Below are 22,306 nucleotides of genomic sequence, written 5' to 3' on the forward strand. Positions count from 1 at the left end.
TGAGGGGTGGCAGTTTTAGCACCAAGTATTTTGCTTACATGCGCCAGTGTACATCTTGGGTTTGGAAAACGCATTTAGCTTCCTAGAGATTGTTCTAAGTAAAAAGTCACAGTGGATGGGCCAAAATGCTAAGCATACCAATTACAGTAAATAATATGGTACAGGCTATACAATTCTTTGCTATTCTTCGTGGCCCCAGTGTTAAGGGAAGGAATTACTCTCTTATTGACAAGCATTATTGGTGGGTCTTGTGCAGCACTGCACTTTCTGGATCACTTGTCTATATAATTCCATACCGGGAACAGCTTGCTCTGTCAAAATGCCCAAGTCTCTGGTGTCACCTTGAGACAGAGGTGCCATGGCAGCACAGCACGGTTTGGGTTGGAAGGGACCTTAAAGCTCATCCAGTCCCAACACCCTTCCGTGGTCAGGGACATCTCCCACTAGACCAGGTTGCTCAAACACAGACTTTAACACTGCCAGGGATGGGGCAGCCACAGTTTCTCTGGGTGAGCTGTGCCAGTGCCTCAGCACCCTCACAGTGAGGGATGTCTTCCGGATACCTAAACCTCCCCTCTTTCAGCCCGAAGCCATTTAGAGGCTTCAAGGGGCCATTTAAGTGGCTGTGGGACCCCTCCGCGCACCCGCAGCTGCCCCGTGAAAGCCGTGCAGGGGCGAGGAGGGCAATCCCTCACCGAGGCGGCCCCGCGCGCCCGCCAGCTCCGTTAAGCACGCGGCGGCACCGTCAGGCGCACACAGCCCCCAGCCCCGGCCACGCCATGGCTGCCGGGGCGGGACGCGGCGTGCGCATGCGCCCAGCTCGCGCCGCTCCCCGCCCCGCCCGGTCCGGTCCGCGGCAGTGGCCTCGCCGCAGGGCCGCAGGGCCGTAGCCAGTTGCTGTAGGTGCTGTGGGGTGGGAGGGAGGGTTACCGGCCTCGGCCCTTCCTCAGGGGCTCGCGGTGCCGTTAGCTCCCCGGGGTGGCGGTGACCGGGTGTTGCAGCCCCAAAGGCCGGGACGGTGGCGAGGCCGCTGGTAGGGCCGGGTAGGGGTAAACGAGGCCCGCCGCTGCCGCCCTCCGGTCGGTCGTGCCCGCGGTCCTGCTCGGCCTGCAGGAGTGCGGCCAGAGTTTAGCTTGGTCTGTGCAAGGTAGGGCCGTCTCTAAACGGGCAGAAGGGTATTTCTGTTTCATTGTTGTTAAAATCACCTGTCGTGAAGTTTAATAATGTGATTAAAAGTGCTCTTGAGGCAGAGAATGCATTAATCTTTTAAGACAGGATGAGTTCACTGTGCTCTTGTACGGAGCATTTCCAGTGAGCTGGTGAGGGATTTACTTCCCCCTTTTTCCAGTTTGTTGATGATACATGCAGAGACTGGAGCACTGATTTTTAGCTAGCATGAAATATATATCCTGAATTTGGAGGGAGGGAAGAAGGAAACAGTAAATAAGATGTACTGCTGGTGTAGTCGTAGTTTAAAGTTATTAAAATAGCATTCCTTTTTTACAGATCATGTTGTTACTGTTCAAATGATACGTACTATTTCTGCGTTGTGGTTACTGTTAGCTTTCTACAGGTTGTAGAGGCTAAATGTTTTCTAAATATATTAAATTCAGGTTTAAAACATTTCAGATAGTTAAGTGTCTGTAGCATCAGAAGTTGGTTTTAGACGAGGCTGCAATATATGTAGTGATCACTGTGACCACTGGACCCTTAAATGCACAATAGACGAACATCACCATTGTTCTCATGAGCATGGTGCACAACTGGACTGTGTTGCAAATCTTGTTTCTTGTGGTTTTGAGATGGTATATGATCTATCTCAGCATTAATTCAGTATTTGGACTCAATTTGAAACACAGGTAGGCCTAGTGGGTATACAGATATAAATATGTGCAGAACTGTGGCTTTTGCTTATATATGCAAATTCTCCGCTCCTGATGTGTGCTTTGATTTAGCAAGGGAAAGAAGACTTTAAGAAGAAAAGCTTTTCAATGCATCATTCACCCATTGCTCCTCACTTAAACCAAATTATTTTTCTCCAAATCTTGTTGCTGTCACTGGACATAAAAGTTAAGATTTTTTTTTTTTTGCTTTAGTCTTTTGAATTACAAGCCAGAACTTCCCTATATTTGCAAGCCTGCAGAGGAAAGTATTGATATTTAGAAGGTGGACCTGAATTATCAATTACATTTGTTATGAAACACAGAGTACTTACAATTTACCATTGTTTCCAGTGTAGGATGAGACATTTATTTCTTTTTTGTACTGGACTGAAAACACTGTCAAGACTGTGGCTGTTACAGCACATGATGACAACATGAACATTTAATTCAAATCTGCAACTTAAGAACAAACTTACATACCTAGGCTTATTCTTTCCTGGCATCTCTGTGGTGCTGTGGCAAACATCAGCTTGTCCTTGCTTCTGGTTACCTTGTTTGGTGAGTGTGAAAGCTGGGTAACAGTTGTACTTGTTTAAGGCTTCTGTAGCCAAAATTTTGTCAGACTCTTAGCTGTATTTTTTTATATTGATTGTGAAATACACGATATCACATAAAAGACTGTGTGTCTCTCCAGTTTTTGTTGGTTTATTTTTTTTGTGTGTGTTGGTTTTTTTTTTAACTTTTTAAAAAGCAGTATAATTTATCGCAGGAATAAAGGCTTTTAAAAATCCCTGTGTTTCATGTGGAAATTGTATTATCTTTAGACCTTTTTTAGATTCAGTTATTTTAATGATTGTTTAACATACGATGACAAAAATCTTCGAATTTCATGTTCTGTAGTGCTTATTAATACAATAGTGACAGAGGCAGTCAGCTTTTATCAGTGTGCAAAAGTACTTGACCTTAACACAATAGGAGTGTATTCTTGTAAGTCTTAAGGGGGAATTACTGTTTCTCCAGAAGGAAACAAATCATGGCTGACGACTCTCAGAGAAACTTTCGCTCAGTGTATTATGAAAAAGTGGGGTTTCGTGGAGTTGAAGAAAAGAAGTCACTGGAAATTCTGTTAAAAGATGACCGATTGGGCAAGTTGATTTCACTGTTTCCTCTATTTGCTTTGGGGATTTGGCGATGGGGACGGAGTAACAGAAAATGTTTAGCTGCTGTGCTTAGAACTAAAATGGTTTTTAAAAACTATTAAAGACTTGTGTCTCCTTGTTGTTTTTTTTTTTTTTCCCCCTCCTCTCATTCTGTGCCCAAGAAACTAAAAGTTTTTTAATAAAAGCAATTTTAATCTGAGAATGTTTTGTCTCATGCTGTTAACTCCATCTAACCTCAAAACAATGAAGACTTCATTATTAGTGTTGGTCCCTGAGGAGTGCCACATCTCTAACAGAACAGAAAGTTAAATGTTCTTTTAACGAAGCCCTTAATTGTTTTGAAATAACAACATGATTTACAAAATGTCTGTAAAAATGGTAGTTTGTTCCTAGTGAACCCTAGGGTAGTCTTATTGTAAATCAAGCCAATTCTTATATTTTTCAAGATTGTTGCAGTTTATAGGACACATTCTGCTCTCACTTGAAGTAGTGAAAGTGTTTGCTGATAATATATGAGGAAAATGGGGATTTCCATCTGCGGCAAAGGATTTGTCATGCTTAGGTAGATCAGACACTCAAACTGATTTATAAATGACATTTAAATTTAACGTAATTTTTTTTCCTCTTTATATCTTTACAGATATTGAGAAGCTTTGCACATTTAGTCAAAGGTTTCCTCTACCATCCATGTATCGTATACTGGTGTGGAAGGTGCTTTTAGGTATGAAGTACAACGTCTGTGATACTCTGTAGAAATGAGTATATAGGAAAGTGTATTATTTTTCCTTTGGAGAATTAATGATACAGATAATTCTATCTTACCATACCTACTGATACATAGTTAGTCTATTTTGTGTCTCCCTAGGATGTCCAGTGGCAGTTATAAAACAATATTCCGTGTGTGGTTTCTGAGAACTTTTGCTGAAGTATACCTAGGAGAGTGTATTTCTGTATTTAACTTTGGAGCACCATCTCAGCAAATTTATAAGATGGATTTGAAAGGATTATAGTAAGCTGCTGATACCTGATAAGATACTCGGATCTGTTCCTAAAATAACAGATGAGGAAGTTGAAGTAAAGGTGTGATTGAACTTAGAAAAACTGGGCAAGGTATGGAATGGATGTTTATTCTAAAGAGAAACTTTGTGTTCTGAAAAATCTTCTGGGTTTGATTCTGGCTTTAAATTGTACTTGAAATTGAAGAAGTTACGAGGCAAGAGATTAAATTACGGTATCCCCCTGAAAGCATTGAAAAGCCCATAAATAGATTCTGTCGTCCTTTAAGTGCATTAGTTAGATGACTAACTCAAAAGTACTAATGAGTTTACAGTAACTGGTCAAGAGTGTTGGGTTTATGAGATGCGAGGTTGTGTTGCTTGGAGACAGGAGAGGTATCTAGAGAGTTTCCCTAAGAGTTTGCTGCATTTAGAGAAACACTGTCAGACTGAGTGTGAAGGAACAGCATCTGACTGAATTTCTGGAAGAGAAATGTAGTTTACAGTACCGTTGGTGGTGAAGTGTTGTGCCACTTTTGAAAAGCTTGAGTGTGGCTGCCATGTCTTGTATTACCAGGGCTGTACTGATAGAAAGGGTGCTGATTATGCAAAATGTTGTTTCATCAGGGAGAGTCCAGCAGCATCAGTTTGCAGATTGGCTTGGAAGCTGCTGTCTTTTGCTGTCTGTGAACTGTTCTACTTCTTTGTCCTTTGGCTTTCCAGAATATGCGATGCAGCTCCCATATATATCTCCTATAACAAGATTTTGGCATGTGAGTCGAAGTTGGAAAGACTGGTGGTTTCATAATAAGTATTTTACAAAACAGTTTTTATCAGCTTTAGGATGTTTATTAATCTTAGGCTGTGCCTTGAACAGTGTTCAAATAAATACTGTATCCCTTTTAGGTCTCCCAGTTCCACTACAGTGATTGGAGTTTCAAATAACGCATTAGCAAATGTTAGCCGAGTTGTAAACAATCTTTTTCTCCCTTCTGTTTTTCCCCTCCAGTTTAATACAGTTTAAAAATTGTAGCTTCATATTCCTGATTATTTGAATTTTTAAGTCTCTTTTGGGGAGAGGTAGTAAATGAACAGTGTGCAGAAGGGGCAAGATCTAATTATAAAACTTGAAGTTCTTGGCATTGATTGTTGAACTAACTGTAACGGAGGCTTGATAAAAGCCTCTGCCATTAAAGTACTAATTTTAGGGTGAAAAAGATTCTTGTACTCTAGGCACTAGTTAAGTAGTCTGCATCCTTTAAAATATTAATAGTAGGTAATACGGCGTAGGAAGCTTGGACAAGTGACTCAGTAGAAGATCCTTCAGCCAAAATTATAGTAGTATAATACAGTCTCTTAGCAAAATTGTAGCAGTCAGTGGTCTTTGACTGTTTTAGATAGGGTGATTTCTGATTTGTATGGTACCATACCTTCTGAGTTAACTGTATGAAAAATTGTATTGATTTTTTTAAAAGAATTTTGTATTTTAAACCCAGGGTGATTTGTTTCAAATATGCATATGGTCATTCTGTATACTCCTGAGGTGAACAGAAATACCAAGACTTCTCTTATGATGGATCTCAGTGTTAACGCTTGTTAGAAAAGCTTGTATTCAGAAGGGAAGTACAAAATATCTCTCCCTAGATGACTGGAACAACAGCCCAGTCCCATTTCTGGTGGGAGGCATTACATCTCCACTAAATAATGTTAATAATTTAACAAAAGGAATTCTGTGAGCAAAATTATCTCACAAAACAAAGCTTGGTGCTGTCCCAGGATACATAGTATGTCAATGATGTCTCTGTTAACTTCCTGTTTAGTATCACTCCTGGTGGTTTCTAGACATCTCTGAATTGTTTAAGCATATTGTCTGTCTGCCTAAGGTAGTTTTCTGTATTTGAGGAAAGCAGTTGGTGGTGTGTACATACAAAGTTGTGATGTTGACTCTGTTTTTGCATAACATGAAAAATACCTTGTTTTGTTCCAGCTTTTGAAATGCAGACAGGTTTGCAGTTGGAAAATAAAAGATGATTTTCTGTCAGATGTGCATATTACTAAAACTCAGCCATTTCCTGGTTTAACACTTGGCAGAAATACTTTTTTCTTCCAATGAGAAATAAAAGCAGCAGGTGGCCTGTTTCAGAACTGATTTTTGAAGAGTACTTTGTTCTCATGGCTGTCTAAAACAGGAAGAATTCTGCTCCACTGCAAGTGGCATTTTTTTCTTTAGTGTATGTAAGATCTTATTTCTGTTGAAACCTGTGACAGTTTGAACATAACTGAATGGCAAGATTGAGTCTTTAGCAAGAAGAAGGATCAAGTGAAATATTGAGCATCTCTTCTGGAAGTCATAGACAGTTTATTTTTTTCCGCCTCTCTACTTGGATACTTCCTGTCAACTGCCTTTTTTTTATCCTCCTAGGAAACTAGAAATATATTAGTGTTGTGCTAAGAAAGTATGGAATATTACCTTGCAAAGTATTTGCATTATATTCTTAAATTTTAATCTGTATTTGCTTCAACCTATGTGATTGACTTTGCTTCTAAATCTTGTTTTAGAGAGGATTAATCTTTGATAGAGTGAGTATAGGATTTTCTGGCGAGATCTAACAGTAAATTGGATAATACTGGAATGTGCAGTATATTTGTGTGCATGTGTATATTCTCTGGTCATCTCAGACAAAGTGTAGCACAGCTAATGTATATAAAAATCACTGTGCTGACTTTGTTTTCAAAACAAATATATAAAAATATATCTGGATATATTATGTTAATGTATTAAAAACTGATGGATATAAACAAGATTCACAATTTAAAGATACAGGTTGTTGGAGGAGGAGAATAAGCCAGTCAAATTATTTTTTTATCTATCCCAACCATGACATTTCTTATCAGAGCATTGCTGTGGTATGCAAAAGAGTTAGTGTTCTGAAAACCTTGTAGAAGAGCTTGAGAAGCAGTAATCTAAGGGTAGCTTTTGCCTATACTCAGTTGACATATAAAATTTGTTTTTTATAAATATAATGCTAAAGTGCGTTGTTGGTCCATTGACTTCCAGTTTGGTAGAATTTTCTCCCTGTATTCTTTGACCAAGTTTATAAACAAACTGCAGTGCTGGGTCCTACAGTTCTGTAGGCTGGAGTTGTAATAGAAATTGAATTTAGGCAGATCTCTTGAAAAGGGAGTTTGTGCTCAGCTTTTTGTCTTTACAGTTGCTTATCTTTTTTCTATGTTTTGTTTTTTAGGAATTATTCCTCCTCACCATGAATCTCATGCTTTGGTGATGAAGTACCGGAAGGAGCAGTACTGGGATATACACCATGCTCTCCGTGTAATTCGTTTTATTAATGATTCTACCCCACAGGTAGATGTTTTCCTCCGCATACATCAACTGGAATCAGGAAAGCTGCCTCGAAACCTGGCTTTTCCTGTGGTCAGTCTTTTAAATATAGTATTATTTAACTTCAAACTATAAACCTGTGAAAAACTGAACTGCAGGTACCCCCACAAATGCATGTACATAGGCAAAGTAAGGTGAATGGAAACCAGACAAGTACTAGTATGAAATTACGAAGGATTATTAGGGATTTTAGTCAAAGTGCTATTCTCTTTTTCTTCCCCTGTGTACTTACTTAAAATTTTATGCCTTAAAATCTCTTTTGTGTATTTTGCCTGTTAGGCTTTCAAGCCTTTTCTACTCTTTGCACCATACAGTTTCTTTATAGTACTAAAATGGAAATGACAGTCTTACTAGAGCTCATAGATTCTTCAATGTCCTGGAACAAGGATAATTCAGAGCCAGCACAAGCAGCAATTTATTGCAGATTACATTGTATATTATTTGGTTTTAAATCTGGACTTTAATGTACTGACTTCCTTTTTCTGTTAGGGTGAACTTATCCAGGTTTCTGTCAGGTCAGGTATTGGGTAGTTTAGAGAATACTCACATAAGGGTAAACAAACCTATGGTTTGATGGTAAGTCTGTAGTATGGTGATGAAAGCAATGTGTGGATCTTGTGTATAAACCTGTATGAAAGAGCAGGTGATGAAAGGAGCCATGGGACTTTCTGAAGTGAATTTTATCCTATATATAATGTTAATTTAACCATGGCCCAACTTTGTTAATCTGACACATGGTTTTAAAGTTGGAAAAAAAACGTTAAACAAAGTCAACATGGAAAATTCAGTAAGACTTTGAAGGATTATGTACAGCTTTCTCTTATTAGAGGGAAAGTGTTTTCTTGCCTTTAGCATTACCTGGGAATGTGGCCATCCTGCCGTGCAGGTTTCCTATACAGAAATTTCCTTTATCTTGGTACGCTGAAAATTCATCCCTTCTGGAGCAGCATTGCTTTCTGATCAGGTGTCAGTGCATCCTATAGCACTAGCTGCTATCAGTCCTGTTATGGGGTTTCATGGAAATGGTTTTCAGCAGATCCACAGTTATTAGTCCTGTAACTTTTTTTGTTTTGCTGCAGAAAGCATTTGTTCCTTTTATGACAGCCTCTTTTCAGTTCAGTCACTGTCCTCTTAAACTTACAGGAGGTCACTGTTAGATAGTAATGCAGATGTTTTATTGTGGAGGCAGAGGGAGTATAAAGGTGATGTTGGATTGGTCTCAACATTTTAAACGTTTGAGTAAGAAATCACAGAAGTCTGCTAAGTATGTTGTGTGCATCTGTAAAAAGAGAGTTTAAGTAGGGGTATGTGTGTATTGCATCAGTCCATGTAGCAGAGGCATATCCCAGAAGTATTTGGACTATCCACTCATTTTGCATGAGTTGTAATCTGTGCAAAAGCCTGTGTTACTGTAGCTTACTGCTACTTGTGGTACTATGCTACTGCAGATATCTGTCTGGCTTGTTGCCCTGCCTCCTAATGTGGTCATTACTGCCTGCATAAAGAAGACTGTAAGAAACAGGGCAAATTTAAGAGACTTGCCTTGTGCACCTTCCCAGTTTAGCCACTTCCTGACCTAGCTGTTGGCATGAGGTCTTGCTGGTTTAGAGTCAGTTCAACTCCATTTACCCTATGTGCAGTCATACCAGTAACTGTGTTCTAGGCATGCTGATACTTCTGTTAGGAAAGTATATTCTCAGGAGAAAAGAAGATGGTGTGCCCATTACATGCTTTTCTGGTCATGTATTGTGGGGAATAAGACGCTCGTCACCTAGAAAAGATACTTGTCTTCAGGAAGATGTTTATCTCAAACCAAATGATTTTCTGTAATTTGAAGGTAGGTTTACAGCTCATGGCTGCATTATTTTTTTACAGTAACAACCGTGAGAGAAGTGTTTGAGGGGCCTGCTTGGCCCCTAGCAAGGAACAGGATGAAGGATTTTGCTGCTATGCAGTATAAAAATATGGGGTATAGAAGTAAGAGTATTGCTGCCTTGTTAGGATGTAATATTATCTCATTTGAGACCTTTGAATCAGAGTTGTTCCAAACTCCTGTTGTATGTTCTGATTTTAAAAGCAAGGCAAGTCTTGACTTGTACTGTATTAATAGGTATCTGTTACCATAATGAAAGGAGAAGGAAAATAAAAATAATTTAAATCATATATGTAGTTCACTTTTTTGGCTTTGTTTTCCAGGAACCTGAAGATGAAGTGTTTCTTGCTATTGCTAAAGCAATGGAGGAAATGGTGGAGGATCCTATAGAATGCTATTGGCTTGTCAGCTGCTTTGTGAATCAGCTAAACAGCAAGCACAAAGATTCATTGCAACAACTGGTAAGGAAAAAAATCGCCTTCTTCTGTTTTTTTGTTGGTTTTTTTTGTTTTTTTTTCCAAGGAGAGCCAGTTGTGGAAAGCATTAACATGTGGAGACAACTGGAGCAACAGAGATGACACCTTTGAATTCTCTTCACTACCTGTTTTGAGAAAATGGGAATGCTTTTTGTATTGTGATTGTGCTGTCCTGTAGGACACTGTCTAACATAATGTTACAAATTGGTTTTATTTGCTACATCAATAACATCTTATTTTACTTTTAGGTTAGCTAAAGCTTACTTTGTATGTAGTTGAATTCTATTTCTCACAAATTGGTCACTTAAGAATTTATTTTAAGCAATTAAAAGTATCACAAAGTTAGGAACATCTTGTCTACTACTTTTTAGGCTGTATCTCTGGCATCCATCTGCTAATTATTGGATGATAGACAAAGCACAATTGTTTTGTTTTTAAATGGAGGAGGGTACAAGATCTTCAGAAAATTAGGGTGTTACAAATTTAATTATAATGAAAAGTAGAATAGAGTTCTTCTGGCACTGATCATTTAAATGCTCTTATTTCTTAATGATTTGTAAAATTAAAATTTTGTTGTCAAGAAAATGCATACTTGCATACTTATTTTGTAATTCTTCGAATTGTCTTAACAAATAAAAAACTTGAGGTAACAGTGATCACTGACATAAGAGTACCCATGCATTAGCAATCACTGAATGAAAATTAGTTGCAGAAAATTATGCATGTCCTTTGTTTGTTACTCTTTGGAACAAAGAAATACTTTTTAAACCCACTTCCTGTTGCTGGAGGTGATACATTCAGCTATACCCATTTCTATAATTCTTTTCAAAGGACAATAGAGCATTTTAAAAGTATGTGCTTTCAGTACAAAGAAAGAGTGAATTGCCTCCCTCCCTAAGTTTTTGTTCTAATACAAACATTGTACCAAGATGCTGGATTTTAGAATATGGACAAAGGAAGCGTTTTCTTCCTTTGACAGGTGAAGTCATTAGCTGTCTACCTAATTATGGCAAAAAGCATGAAGGTACTTCTGAATTTATGAAAATGTGTATTGTGTTAGATTCAAATTTAAACAAAATGAGTTATTCATGTTTTTATGTGGAGAATTGTCCGCATGTTTATACTTCTGAATAGTTTGAATTTTTAAACAAGAAATTAATGTCCAGCTTTTAATATGTTACACAGGGATTTACTTTCAGAATTGATTTTTTGGGGTTTGCTGCATTGTGTGCAGATTTTTTTTTTATGTATGCTAAAACAATTACGATTAGGTTCGAGGTGAATGAAACTCAATGTTACTTGTGAAGATGGCAGTAATTAGTGCACATTTGATCTCTGCATTGCCTTAAGGTCTCAACACCTCATTGCCTTAGGGAGCACTGCATATGGTCAGCAATTTAAGGAACATATGGTTGGTTGTTTAGTTAAGAAGTATTTAATTAGCTACTTGCAAAAGTCATCATGTATTTTGAAACATGATGTATGTAGTTAAAACAATGCGAGTTCATTATTTTAATACATTATTTTACGAGATTTAATTTTTGGGACATTTTGTGTCTGTCAGTGTATGTTGACTGTGGAGGGTACTCTGATGTGAGTTACCTAAAATTTTCCAATTCTTCTCACAGCCAAAAATTCTGGAGCAGTATTTGAACATTGAAGATAACCGACTGCTGATGCATCTAAAAGCATGTGCTGCCATGAGCAAACTCCCTTACGATCTTTGGTTTAAAAAGTGTTTTGCAGGCTGTTTACCTGAGTGCAGTTTACAGAGGCAAGTGATCATTTTTTTTTTTGTTTCTGTTTGTAACTATAGAATCATACAATCATAGAGTAGTTAGGGTTGGAAAGGACCTTAAGATCACCTAGTTCCAACCCCCCTGCCATGGGCAGGGACACCTCACACTAAACCATCTCACCCAAGGCTTTGCCAGCCTGTCCTTGAACACTACCAGGGATGGAGCATTCACAGCCTCCCTGGGCAACCCATTCCAGTGCCTCACCACCCTAACAGGCAAGAAGTTCTTCCATATATCCAGTCTAAACTTCCCCTGTTTAAGTTTTAACCCGTATAATAATTAATTAACCTTGTATAGTAATACAAGTTTTTGTCATCGCTAGCAGGCAAAGAGCTTTTCTTAATTTATTTGTAAGATTATGGAGCTTACTGTTGACTTGGAAATTATGAAATTGGATTTGATTCCACTTGTTACTGATGCAAGATAATCTCTGTGTGATCGTTTCTGGCACTGAAATTAAAAAAGAATGGAGTTAAATATAGTGTCTGATTCCGTTAGGCACTTAATGGCTCGTAGGGTTTAAAACTACAGATCCCCTTTTAGTGATAGATAGCTGAATGGTAGTCGGTTTTCAGGCTTTTTAACCAAAATCCTTGCTTAGGGAAGTGGGTATGATACTGTATTATTATTAGAGTAAAAAGATTTTGGGAATATGTACTGGTATTGGCTGGTAAAGAGTTATTTCTTCACAGTAGCTGGTATGGGGTAGTATTTTGGATTTGTGCTGAAAACAGTGTTGATAACACATGGAAATGTTTTAGTTGTTGCTGAGTAGCGCTTACACAGAGCCAAGGCCTTTTCTGCTCCTTACACCACCCCACCATCGAGCAGGCTGTGGGCTCACAATAAGTTGGTAGGGGACACAGCCTGGATAGCTGCCCCAACTGTCCCAAAGGATATTCCATACCAGATGGCATCATGCTCAGCATTAAAACTGAGGCAGAGGTTGTTGGGTGGGCTGCCACTTAGCAACTTACTGGGCATTTAAAAGAGGAAAATACTTGTGTATGGATCTTTATGGAAGGGCTTTTGAAATGAAGCTTGTATTATTTCTGTAGTTTTGCTGTGTGAGGACTCTGGGAAAGCAGAAAATTCAAGCTACACATAGAGAAGTGTATCCTTTCTGCATTAACTAGAGTTGCTAGTAGCTGAGCCGTAGGTGGCACCAAGAAAACAATGGTTTCATTTTCAGCTGCCTGAAAATTTTGAGCAGTAACAAGGTTCAAGTGGAGTTTTAATCCAGGACTTCAGTGGCTGGTATAGGAACCTAGCGTGGAAACAGAGACCTCTGTAAAATGCTCTGCAGGAAGCGTTTTATGGTGTTTCAATAAAAACGTTTTATTTGCCCATATGAAAATAAGGGGGGTTTAGGAACAAGCTATGACATTAGAAATCATGCTCTCTAGTCTTGTCATACCATGGTCTTTGAGGTTCTGTTTTGGCAAGGAATATGTTTCAGAGGAAAAAAAAAAGAAAACTGAATGAAAACTGGAGGATTTGGTAGTAGACCTTTAGGTGTTTTGCGCAGCATGGTAATTTTTACATGGTGTTTTTCATCAAGCACCTGTAATGCTGCAAATTAGGTGCCTCTATGTAGTGTTTGTGTGTGATGTGGTGGGTAAAAGCATCTACTATTTTTATGGTTGCAGAATTATGTAAGCATGCATGAAAGGCTTGTTACTTCCTTAAAAGCAGTTGAACGTATATGGTTTGCCTGTATCTTGATTTCACATTTGCATTTATAGGTTACTTTCAGCAGGTAATAATTGACCTTGTTTCATTATGCTTTCTTTATATGAAACTTAGTGCCTTAAAACTTAAACGACTGTCAGTAGAAGCGACTGCGCTACCTGGGACTTGCCAGCCTCTTCAGGCCTTTTCTTCTGTAGGCTTCTGTGATCTGAAATAGCCTTTGCAAACTACTGCATAAGGAACCTCTTTACATGTCTTCTAGCAGATAGTTTTCTTTAGAGTTTATGTGATTCAATTTTACTACTAGGTCTCAGAGCTGAGAACTTGAACTGAAAGAGGAATTTGCATCACAGCAGTTTTGCTCTTGGATGATTTGGGTTTTTTTAAAAAAATTCTGTTGAAAATGTAACATTTTATGGAGCTGTGTCATCTTGGTAGTGTAAAAGAAAAAATGTGGATGAATTTTGATTTCATACTTAATCTTGTCAGAATCTTTTATTTTCAAACTTCTGTCATTTTGAATCAGTTAATTTTTACAAAATAGTTTGTGTAGCTAGTGTGCTGTTCAGCATTGTTATATACTGTTTTACCTTACTGAAATAGAATATGTTGATGACCTGAAATTTTTTTTAATACATTTTTTTCCTTGTGGAAAAGGTCAAAATACTGTCTTTTTGTATCACTCTGGAGTAAACCCAAATTTCAGTGTTAGTGCTTCTAATGGCACAGCAATCCCTTTCCCCAACAGTTCTTGTGGGAACATGACAAAGGTGCACTTTTTATTGCCAGTTTAGGTTTCTCCATTATTCAGTTGTAATCATAACAGCCTCATTTGCTAAGGAAATAACATACTTCATGGGTAACATGTGACAGATGAACTTAATTAATGCTTGGATTGCTTCAGTTTGGATTAGAATCTAGAAGCCCAAATGCTTATCTGAAATGTATCCAAATGCCAGCGTTGGAACTGCTGAGAATTAAAAGCAGGTCTCCAGTTCTCTGGGTTTTACTTCCTTTTTGTCAAGTGAGAGATGATCAGAGCTCAATCTTACGTGATTTAATTTATGATTTAGCGCTGTATTTCTTAGAGATGTTGCTTGCTTTTTATAAATTGCATGCATCTCTGCCAGGCAACTAAATCTAAATTTCATGGTTTTCTCTTTTTCTCTAAGGTGTATAAGATTTGTATATGCTATGCAGAAATTTTATCCAATACTGGTGATATGAGGTCGCATAATACCAGCTTTACTCCTGACAGGCATTGTCATTCAGTATAAATACTGGTTTATAGCACACTTCTAGTTATAACATAGGTAAAATTTATGTACCAGTTTAATTTAAATGGACTTTGAAAATTTATATAGACAGGTTTAACGTAGAAACTTTTCCTTTGATCTTAGGCAGTGTCTTTGCCAGCCCCTTTATTTGCATTGAAATATTATGCAACATGCTTCTTAACAAACTTTTACCAATGGTAAAAGAGACTTAAAAGAAAGGAGCAGAGTGGGCATTTTGAAGGCACCGTATCCTCAGGGCTCTGTATCCCACCTGGAATATAGGCAGGTGCTTCCTGGAACATGAACTAGCCTGTAGCACAGGCAATAAAGGCTTACTCTTTGCTGAAACAGGGAGAGAACTGGATCACACCCTTTGTTTTTCTACCCACTATTGCTGTATTTACTCAATTTATGCAACAATATATCTAGTCATCTGTTCAATAAGCTCCATGTGTGGAGAGCTTTCCAATGGTGCTCTGTAGGCCCTTAGCTAGAGAGCTCTGCTGTTAAAGCTTATTGTCCCTTCTGTGGCTTCTGCTGTACGGGGAAAATGGCACTTTGTCTGCCAGTTTATTCCAGCACACTGTCACCCCAGGTGATCCAGCAACAACAGTAGTAGTGTGGCTTTGCAGATAAAATATTGGTAAGCCAGGCATTTTTTATGGCCTCATTGTCAATCGAGTGTCCTCCCCCTGACTGACATTGTTTGCATTCTGCACTGAAGACTTGGCATTAGCAGGACTGTAGTAGCTGGTGGGGTGGTGTTAGGTTATTAGCCTCTGGTAACTTGTTTGTGGCAAAGTATTTGGTAGTTCTTCTGAAATCTCTTGACTGCCTTTCAAACTGGCACTACGTCATGTGTTAATGCATGGTTTCTAGAGTTTGACATCTGTCATCTCCGTGTGCTGCATAAATTGCATCTAGTCATGAAAATGCAAGTAATTTGTTAGTAGAAACAACAGAAATATGAAGAATGCCTTAGATTTACTGTAGAGTGGGAGGACATAAGAATGTCCATGTGGACTAGTATAGAGAAACTTAGTTTGATTTGCCTTTCAGTTGCCTCACAATCTCAGTCTCTGGATGACTGGAGGAGCAAAACCAGGGAATAAGGTTGAGAGTGTTTACATGCAGCCTAGGGGCTGCATGTGAGGTGTGATATGTGACATGTGAGGTTAATGATAATATCTAAGAAAAAGAGTGAGCAGCAGTGAGGTGATGCTTTTTGCATACTGCTTGACAGTCATGGTTGAGGAGCCTCAGGAACTGCCTTGGGAGTAAGTTGTATCTTGTCTAGAGAAAAAACTCAGTGAAAAGTAAATGGTTTCATTGGTTCGTTTGCATAATCCTTGGCATGCTCTTTACCTTCATAGCTTCCTGTCTTTAATTTTCCTTGAGGTTGTTACTGTTTTACTGTTCAAGAAATACTTACTAGAGTGCTCCTGTGGTTAGTTGAATACTGTTGTCTTTCACAAAGAATGATAGTCACAAAAACTATAATGAATTTTTTTGCATGCTTTCTTTTTCATCATTCCTGAGTAGGGCTGTAGGCACAGTTGCATGACACTTCTGTTCTAGTTACCCTATCTCCAGGAGTATGAAAAAAATCGAGTAAAAAGTTGCTATCTCTGACGGGGAACTTGATCTTAAGTGCTTGCTGTTAACTTACAAAGTGAAAGCAGAATACATAGGTTATCATCTCTAGAGACACAATGTGTAAAGGCTACTGTATTAGAATAGCATCAGCAAAATACATGTTTCCTTGGAACTGCTATGGGTTTTTTCTACTCTAATTAAACACTTTGCTGACAGTTTATGTTGTCATTCCTGGCTCTGTTGGGATAGCAAGGTGCTGAGTGCTGCTCTGTTTATCGCAGTGTCACAGTCATTCCCCTATTGCTGTTGCTGGTGGAGTAACAATAGCTGGAAATGTTAAAGTGAAAAATACTGCAGCGGACACAGCTGGTTAGTGCCGACATCTCATCCACTTTTCTATGCACCCTCTTCCAAAACTTGTTAGACACTGATGATTTAGATATTATCTGTTTTGCCAGTGTTAAAACATTTGTTCTGGAATCAGACTAAATAGTGCAGGAAAACATTAGAGTGTTTTCTGAGCGTGAAATGTAACCTGCTGTAATATAATTATGGAGATTCAGGAGACTTGGAAGCAAAATAATGAAAGAAGGCTGGGTGTTGTGTATTAGGATTAGTAAATTTGTTTTCGGATTAGCCTGAACTTCAGTATGAACTTTACATTTTTTTGCTGTTTTTGAGGTCTGCTGCTCTCTATTGTCATTCATAACTTACAGTTCTGATGGCTGCGAGATGCTTGGGGAGCTGCTCTTGGATGGTAAACAGATACGTCTGTGAAGGAAAATGCATTAGAAGTAAACAGGGTTGACCTGTAAAGTGTGGAACAGGAATGTGATATCAGTTTTCTCATAGCCTTGCTTAAAGCTTGTAGACCCGACTTCAACACCAGTGGGATATTTACAGTGAACATTCGGCCTCAATGCTTGAATCACAAAGGAAGCAGTAAGATTTTAAATGGAATTATTAATTGTTCCTGCCCACATTGGAATTCTTTTAATTTTTTTTAATCATAGTGAGACAGGGAATTAAGACTGAATTGTAAAGGGGAAAGAAATAGGCAGTACCTTTTTACCCATCTGTCTGTGTATGGCTTTTGTTTGTTTCCTTTTTTTTATTTTTTAAGAGTAGTCTTGAGGATTTGACATATTTCTTTCCTCATTTCTTCATTATAAGTTAAATTCTGATCTGTTGTTTTGGTGTGGTTTTTTTTTTTTTTTTTTTTAAGAATGAAGAGGTGATGAATATAGTGTCAAAAGAATTATACGAATAGAAGGTTAAGAAACTGACCGAGAATTGACTTGAGGTACAGTGTGAAAAATAAGCACAGTGTAAGAGCAGCAAGTATTTGGCATTAGGAGTTACAAAAGCTTTTCACAAAAAAATCACACAAAGGGTGGGGTTGGCAGGGACCTCTGGATGTCATCTGGTCCTTCCAGCCCCGCTGCTCAAGCAGCCAGTTGCCCTGGACCATGTCTAGACAGCTTCTGAATGTCTCCAGGGAGGGAGACTCCACCACCTCCCTGGGCAGCCTGTGCCAGTGCTTGGTCACCATCACAGTGAAAAAGTGTTTCCTGATGTTCAGAGAGAACCTCTTGTGTTTCAGTTTGTCCTTCTGGTCCTGTCACTGGGCACCACTAAGGAGAGCCTGGCTCCATCCTTTTTTCACTCTCCCTTCATGTATTTATACACATTGATGAGTTCCCCCCTGAGCCTTCTATCCTTCAGGCTGAACAGCCCCAGCTCTCTCAGCTTTTCCTAAGAGAAATATTTCAGTCCCTTAATCATTTTAATAGCTCTTTGTTGGAGTCTCACTTCTTAGCTCATTTAAAGGTGTGACACCTACTCTTTAGTTCAGCTGTTAGAGTTCATGTTATGCCTGCATTGTGTTCTCCTGGCACTCAAGACTGAAGGGCAAGTTCTGAGAGAAAAGGTCATATAAAAGTTGACCTGTCTTTGGAAGAAACACACCCATAGATCCAAGTTTATAGGTTGGCTGCAAAAGATGTTTTCCAGTTAATGTTACTGTATTCAGAGATTATGGAGGATAGTATGTGATCTTTGTCCTCCATGGTTTTATTTGGAAGGAGAAATACTGTTAACAAGTGCCCAGGGGGAGCAAGAACAGTAATCCTCAGAAAGTCTTTCTGACACAGCTCTTAAAATTCAAGAACTAAAAATAAAGCAAACTCATAAAAGCTGCCATCTGACAGATGGTTTCACACTGGTTTTGGATAATCTTTCATCCCGAGTCTGTTGAGTTGGGACTGAGATAAAGCTGCTAGATGAAGGATGATTTCAGATTGTTGCAGGCTGTTTAGTAGTGAGGATCCCTTTTAATATTCATCGAAGTTCTGTTGCTAAAGTGCTTGCAGCCTTTGGAGGCCTGCCCTTCAGCTTTTGTTAAAATTGTGAGATCCAGGGACAGTTTCCTACAAGTGGTAGGAATGCTTAGGTAATTCCAAGAGAGTCTGTGCACACAGTGGGATGGATTAAAAGACTTAATAGTTGTTCTTCCTGTCTAATGTCAACATCACGGCTTGTATCCTGCTGATGTATCATATCTGCCTCTCATACAGCAGTGACCTGGAATACTTAGATTCTTGAGATGTAGTTGCTAAGCATTACATCTTTCTGAATTCGCAGCTACTTAGCTGTCTGAAGAGTGTCTTTATTAGGCATGGTAATAAAGCTTGTTTTCTTCTTGCACTAGGAAAAATTCACACCTATATCATATGCTGTAGAACTGTTGTCACAGTTCAGGCTATTAAAACAAGATTTGCTTTCCATATTCGAGCTTGTAAACAGTCCCATTTCTAAACAAGACCACACCATATCAGTACGTTATTGTGTGCTATCACTCTGCTCTGTACAGATGTAGGAGTTGATAAAATGTCTTTTGTTTACCTTGAGTGGAGTAATTCAGTACGTTACTGTTATTCAGAGAAAAAGTCTGGAAAAAGGTGATTATGCGAAGACTGTTCTAGCAGATAAATAAGCAGATAAGCACTACATAATGTTTGGTGATTCCTTTTCATTTTTCTTTTTCGTAGAGTTTGGGACAAAGTTATAAGTGGGTCCTGCAAGATTCTTGTTTTCGTTGCTGTGGAGATATTACTAACCTTTAAAATGAAGATAATAGCACTGAATACTGCAGAAAAGATCACACAGTTTTTGGAAAATGTAAGTACTCTGTTGTGCTTCGCATTACCTTTTACGGTTTATAAACATGTCTTTCATCCTTAGTCATTTGCATGTTTAAAACATACCACAGGATACTATCCCATTGCTTACTGAGAATAATATAGTAGTACCAAGGTGAAGAGAGAATGCGCAGTCATGAGAACAATAGTGTTTTTTCTGTCTGGAAGTAAGGCTTTCATAGAGTGAAGTGATTTTTAGGCTTTGGCAATGTCATCCATGTTTGTACAGATTTGGCAGTATTCCTTGTGATACTAAAGGACTTTCCTGTGAAAGTAAGCGCAGGTGAGATTAGGTTATTGTTTCTAGAAGCTCCTTAGAGTGTTGGTTTCTGGCACTTTCTTTGCTCCTTGTCTGAATGTGAATCTATAGACTCAGGGTATGTTTTCTGTTGATGTAAGGTTGGGGTCATGAACATGACCCTGAACTTTCCTGCTGAGAGTAGTAATGAGCATCACAGCAGGGCTGTAGGATCCCAGTGTAACCTAGGTTAGTTAGATTAGACATGTTTGTGGTCATGGATGGTCAACACAAATTCTGCCTGATGTTGGGTTAGAGATGTCTGAAGTGTGAGATGCCTGGTCACCTTACCCTTTTGTAAATAGAAGTTTTTTGTCTAAAACCTGGAAGCAGTATGGTGCATGAAGGACTTAGGGATGGTGGCATGGTAGGGTGGGGAGATGGGATTCGAGTTTAGTCTTCTTTTTTATAATGAGAGAAAATCTGAACTGGAAATTAAAACCTGTATTTTAAATAAAATAGTCCAAATGAAGCACTCTGACAAGGCATTTTGCCCTATCTTTTGTAGATTCCTCAAGATAACACTGATGCTATTGTCAGCAAAGCTGTTGATCTGTGGCGCACACACTGTGGGACTCCAGCACACTCAGTCTGAGAACTTTCTTTGCTTATGACAGCTTGGGGAAAAAAAAAGACATTTGAAAAGACATTTCACCACTCTTCCCCTCTCCTAGTGTGATGTTCTTCATTACCTCTTTTATGTAAAGATGCTACTAAGGTAGCTAATAGCATGGTGATCAATATGTAAATATTTTTCAATAAATACAGATGGCATGAAGATACCTAGTGGCAGAGTGATCATGTCCAGAGTGTTTTCTGGCCAGCCAGCTACAGTGTTCTGATTGCACAGTCTGCGCACTGCCTTTTGGGGAAGTAAATGTGACTCTTGAAGCAAGGTAGATAGACTTGTAATTTAAAAATGTTTTTGTATGCCAGTTTATGCTTGATATAACTAGTTAGTACTTGGAGGTGTTATAAGGTGAATTTATTAAACGTTAGTGTGCTGGAGCTCATTGGTGAATAAGCATGCCTTTGCTAGAAATGTAACTGTACTCTATTACTATCGTAAAATTTCAGGTAAATGTTCAAGAAGAGGCATCACAAGTTTGAGGTAGAGGGCATCACAGTGATCCAGGGTGACATGCTTTTCTGAAGTGACTTAAAATACTTTCTTCTTGTTTGTCAGCCAGCTTTCTATGGCTGTACGTCCTCCTTTGTTCTTCAGGTAAGATGCTGTAGAATAGTGGATCTGTTTTGTCCCAAAATGTTGCTTTGGGCAGGTATGGAGAAAATCAGTGGGACGAGTAGATATAGTTCTGAATTACAGTCCAGTATTAAACAATGCCTCTGTTGAACGCTTAGCTGAAGGTTGTAATTTGATTCTTGTTTGGTTTAGATTTCAAAATAAATTTAACACAGAAATGGAATTCATTATGTCAGTAAAAGTAGTGTGATTAACCATAGATAGTGATTTGCTGGAGAACTGATCTTTTTCTTGTAAAAGTGTAAAATCCTATTTCTACATCTTGCATAGACCAGGAAATTGTATATAAAAATGTGTTGCTTAGCTGTTACTTGTCTCAAATTGATTCTTAGTATGCCATGTGCCAAGTATGCTCATGGCACTTGAAAGAGTATGTTTAGCTTGCGCTCAGTGTCATGCAGACTTGAAATGCTTTAGAAAGTTAACTTTAGTTTTAAAGTAGGTCAGATTTATCTTCCAAAACATATGCTGGGGAAGCTTGGGACTTGGTGCAGGCTACACCTAAAAACATGGGTAGATTATTTGTGCTGATTCTGAGATCTGCTGTTAGTGTTCGTGAAATGCCTCATTTCCACCAGTTCAGAAAAAGCATGTTTGTGTCTGCTCTGAAAGCCGTTGCTGTGTCTGTATTGTAGTGTAATCCATTTAGTTCACTTCAGATGGGAGCTTGTTTTCCTAGTCTAGGCATGAAAGCTGGGTAGCATGGATAGGAAACAGCATATACGTTCTGTGAATAACAGCACTGAATTCTGTAACATGCAGTGCACAAGGTTTTCAAGTAATGGCTGCAGGTGCAGTCTGAGAGAGTATCCATTTGAACATTTTTCTCTCAGGCTGCACAGCTTATTCACAAAACCCCCAAAGTTACATACATGTTATTCAGACCTTTAGACAGCAGATTACTTAGTCATTAAAAAACCAAGCAGTGATGACACTGGAGGTGTTAAGTAGTTTCAGTCCTGAGAGGAAATCAATAACTCGTATTCTGTGAAGAGAGATGCGCTGAATCAGGATTAGAATTACCCGTTAGTATTATTGCTCCCAGACTTGCCAGTGAGTGCTCTCAGTGATGATCACTGTTTGAGTGGAGGCTCTAAACGTTGCTTTTTGTGGGGTGGTTAGTTTTTATTTTAAAGCCTTTTTCCGTCAATAGGCAGGTCCTGGAGCTGCACAGATAAGAGACAGAGGTCTGCCTTCACAGAGTCATAGAAGGGTTTAGGCTGGTGGGGACATCTGGAGGTCATTGGGTCCAACCCCCTGCTCAAACAGGGCCACCTAAAGCCAGTTGTCCTGGACCATGTCCAGGCAGCTTTTGAATGTCTCTGGGGAGCAAGAGTCCAGCACCTCTCTGGGCAACCTATGCCTGTGCTTGGTTATCCGCACAGTAAAAATC

The 22,306-nt window shown here is 38.8% G+C and overlaps 1 protein-coding gene across 5 annotated transcripts; it reads left to right on the forward strand.

The window, feature by feature from the left end:
* Positions 1-816: 816 nt before the first annotated feature.
* On the forward strand, positions 817-20,427 carry TBC1D7 (TBC1 domain family member 7). Of its 5 annotated transcripts, none has more exons than XM_065667338.1 (8): positions 817-899; positions 2,904-3,028; positions 3,684-3,764; positions 7,284-7,471; positions 9,635-9,772; positions 11,416-11,561; positions 19,202-19,331; positions 20,158-20,427. In XM_065667338.1, the coding sequence occupies exons 2-8, from the start codon at positions 2,917-2,919 to the stop codon at positions 20,242-20,244; spliced, it is 882 nt and encodes a 293-aa protein (XP_065523410.1). In that variant the 5' UTR covers positions 817-899; positions 2,904-2,916; the 3' UTR covers positions 20,245-20,427. The 5 variants fall into 5 exon arrangements, with proteins under 5 accessions (XP_065523410.1, XP_065523409.1, XP_065523411.1 ...); XM_065667337.1 differs by lacking the exon at positions 817-899 and adding an exon at positions 910-1,147; XM_065667339.1 differs by lacking the exon at positions 817-899 and adding an exon at positions 910-1,147 and having other exon boundaries at positions 2,907-3,028.
* Positions 20,428-22,306: the final 1,879 nt, after the last annotated feature.

This window comes from Lathamus discolor, chromosome 2 (genome assembly GCF_037157495.1).
Source record: "Lathamus discolor isolate bLatDis1 chromosome 2, bLatDis1.hap1, whole genome shotgun sequence".
Classification (NCBI taxonomy): Eukaryota; Metazoa; Chordata; class Aves; order Psittaciformes; family Psittacidae; genus Lathamus; species Lathamus discolor.

Coding starts and splice junctions, on each gene's coding strand:
- TBC1D7 (XM_065667335.1), top strand. CDS start 1,747: ATGAGCATGGTGCACAACTGGACTGTGTTGCAAATCTTGTTTCTTGTG. Junction 1,860..2,903: donor GGACTCAATTTGAAACACAG/GTAGGCCTAGTG, acceptor CTGTTTCTCCAG/AAGGAAACAAATCATGGCTG. Junction 19,332..20,157: donor TCACACAGTTTTTGGAAAAT/GTAAGTACTCTG, acceptor TATCTTTTGTAG/ATTCCTCAAGATAACACTGA.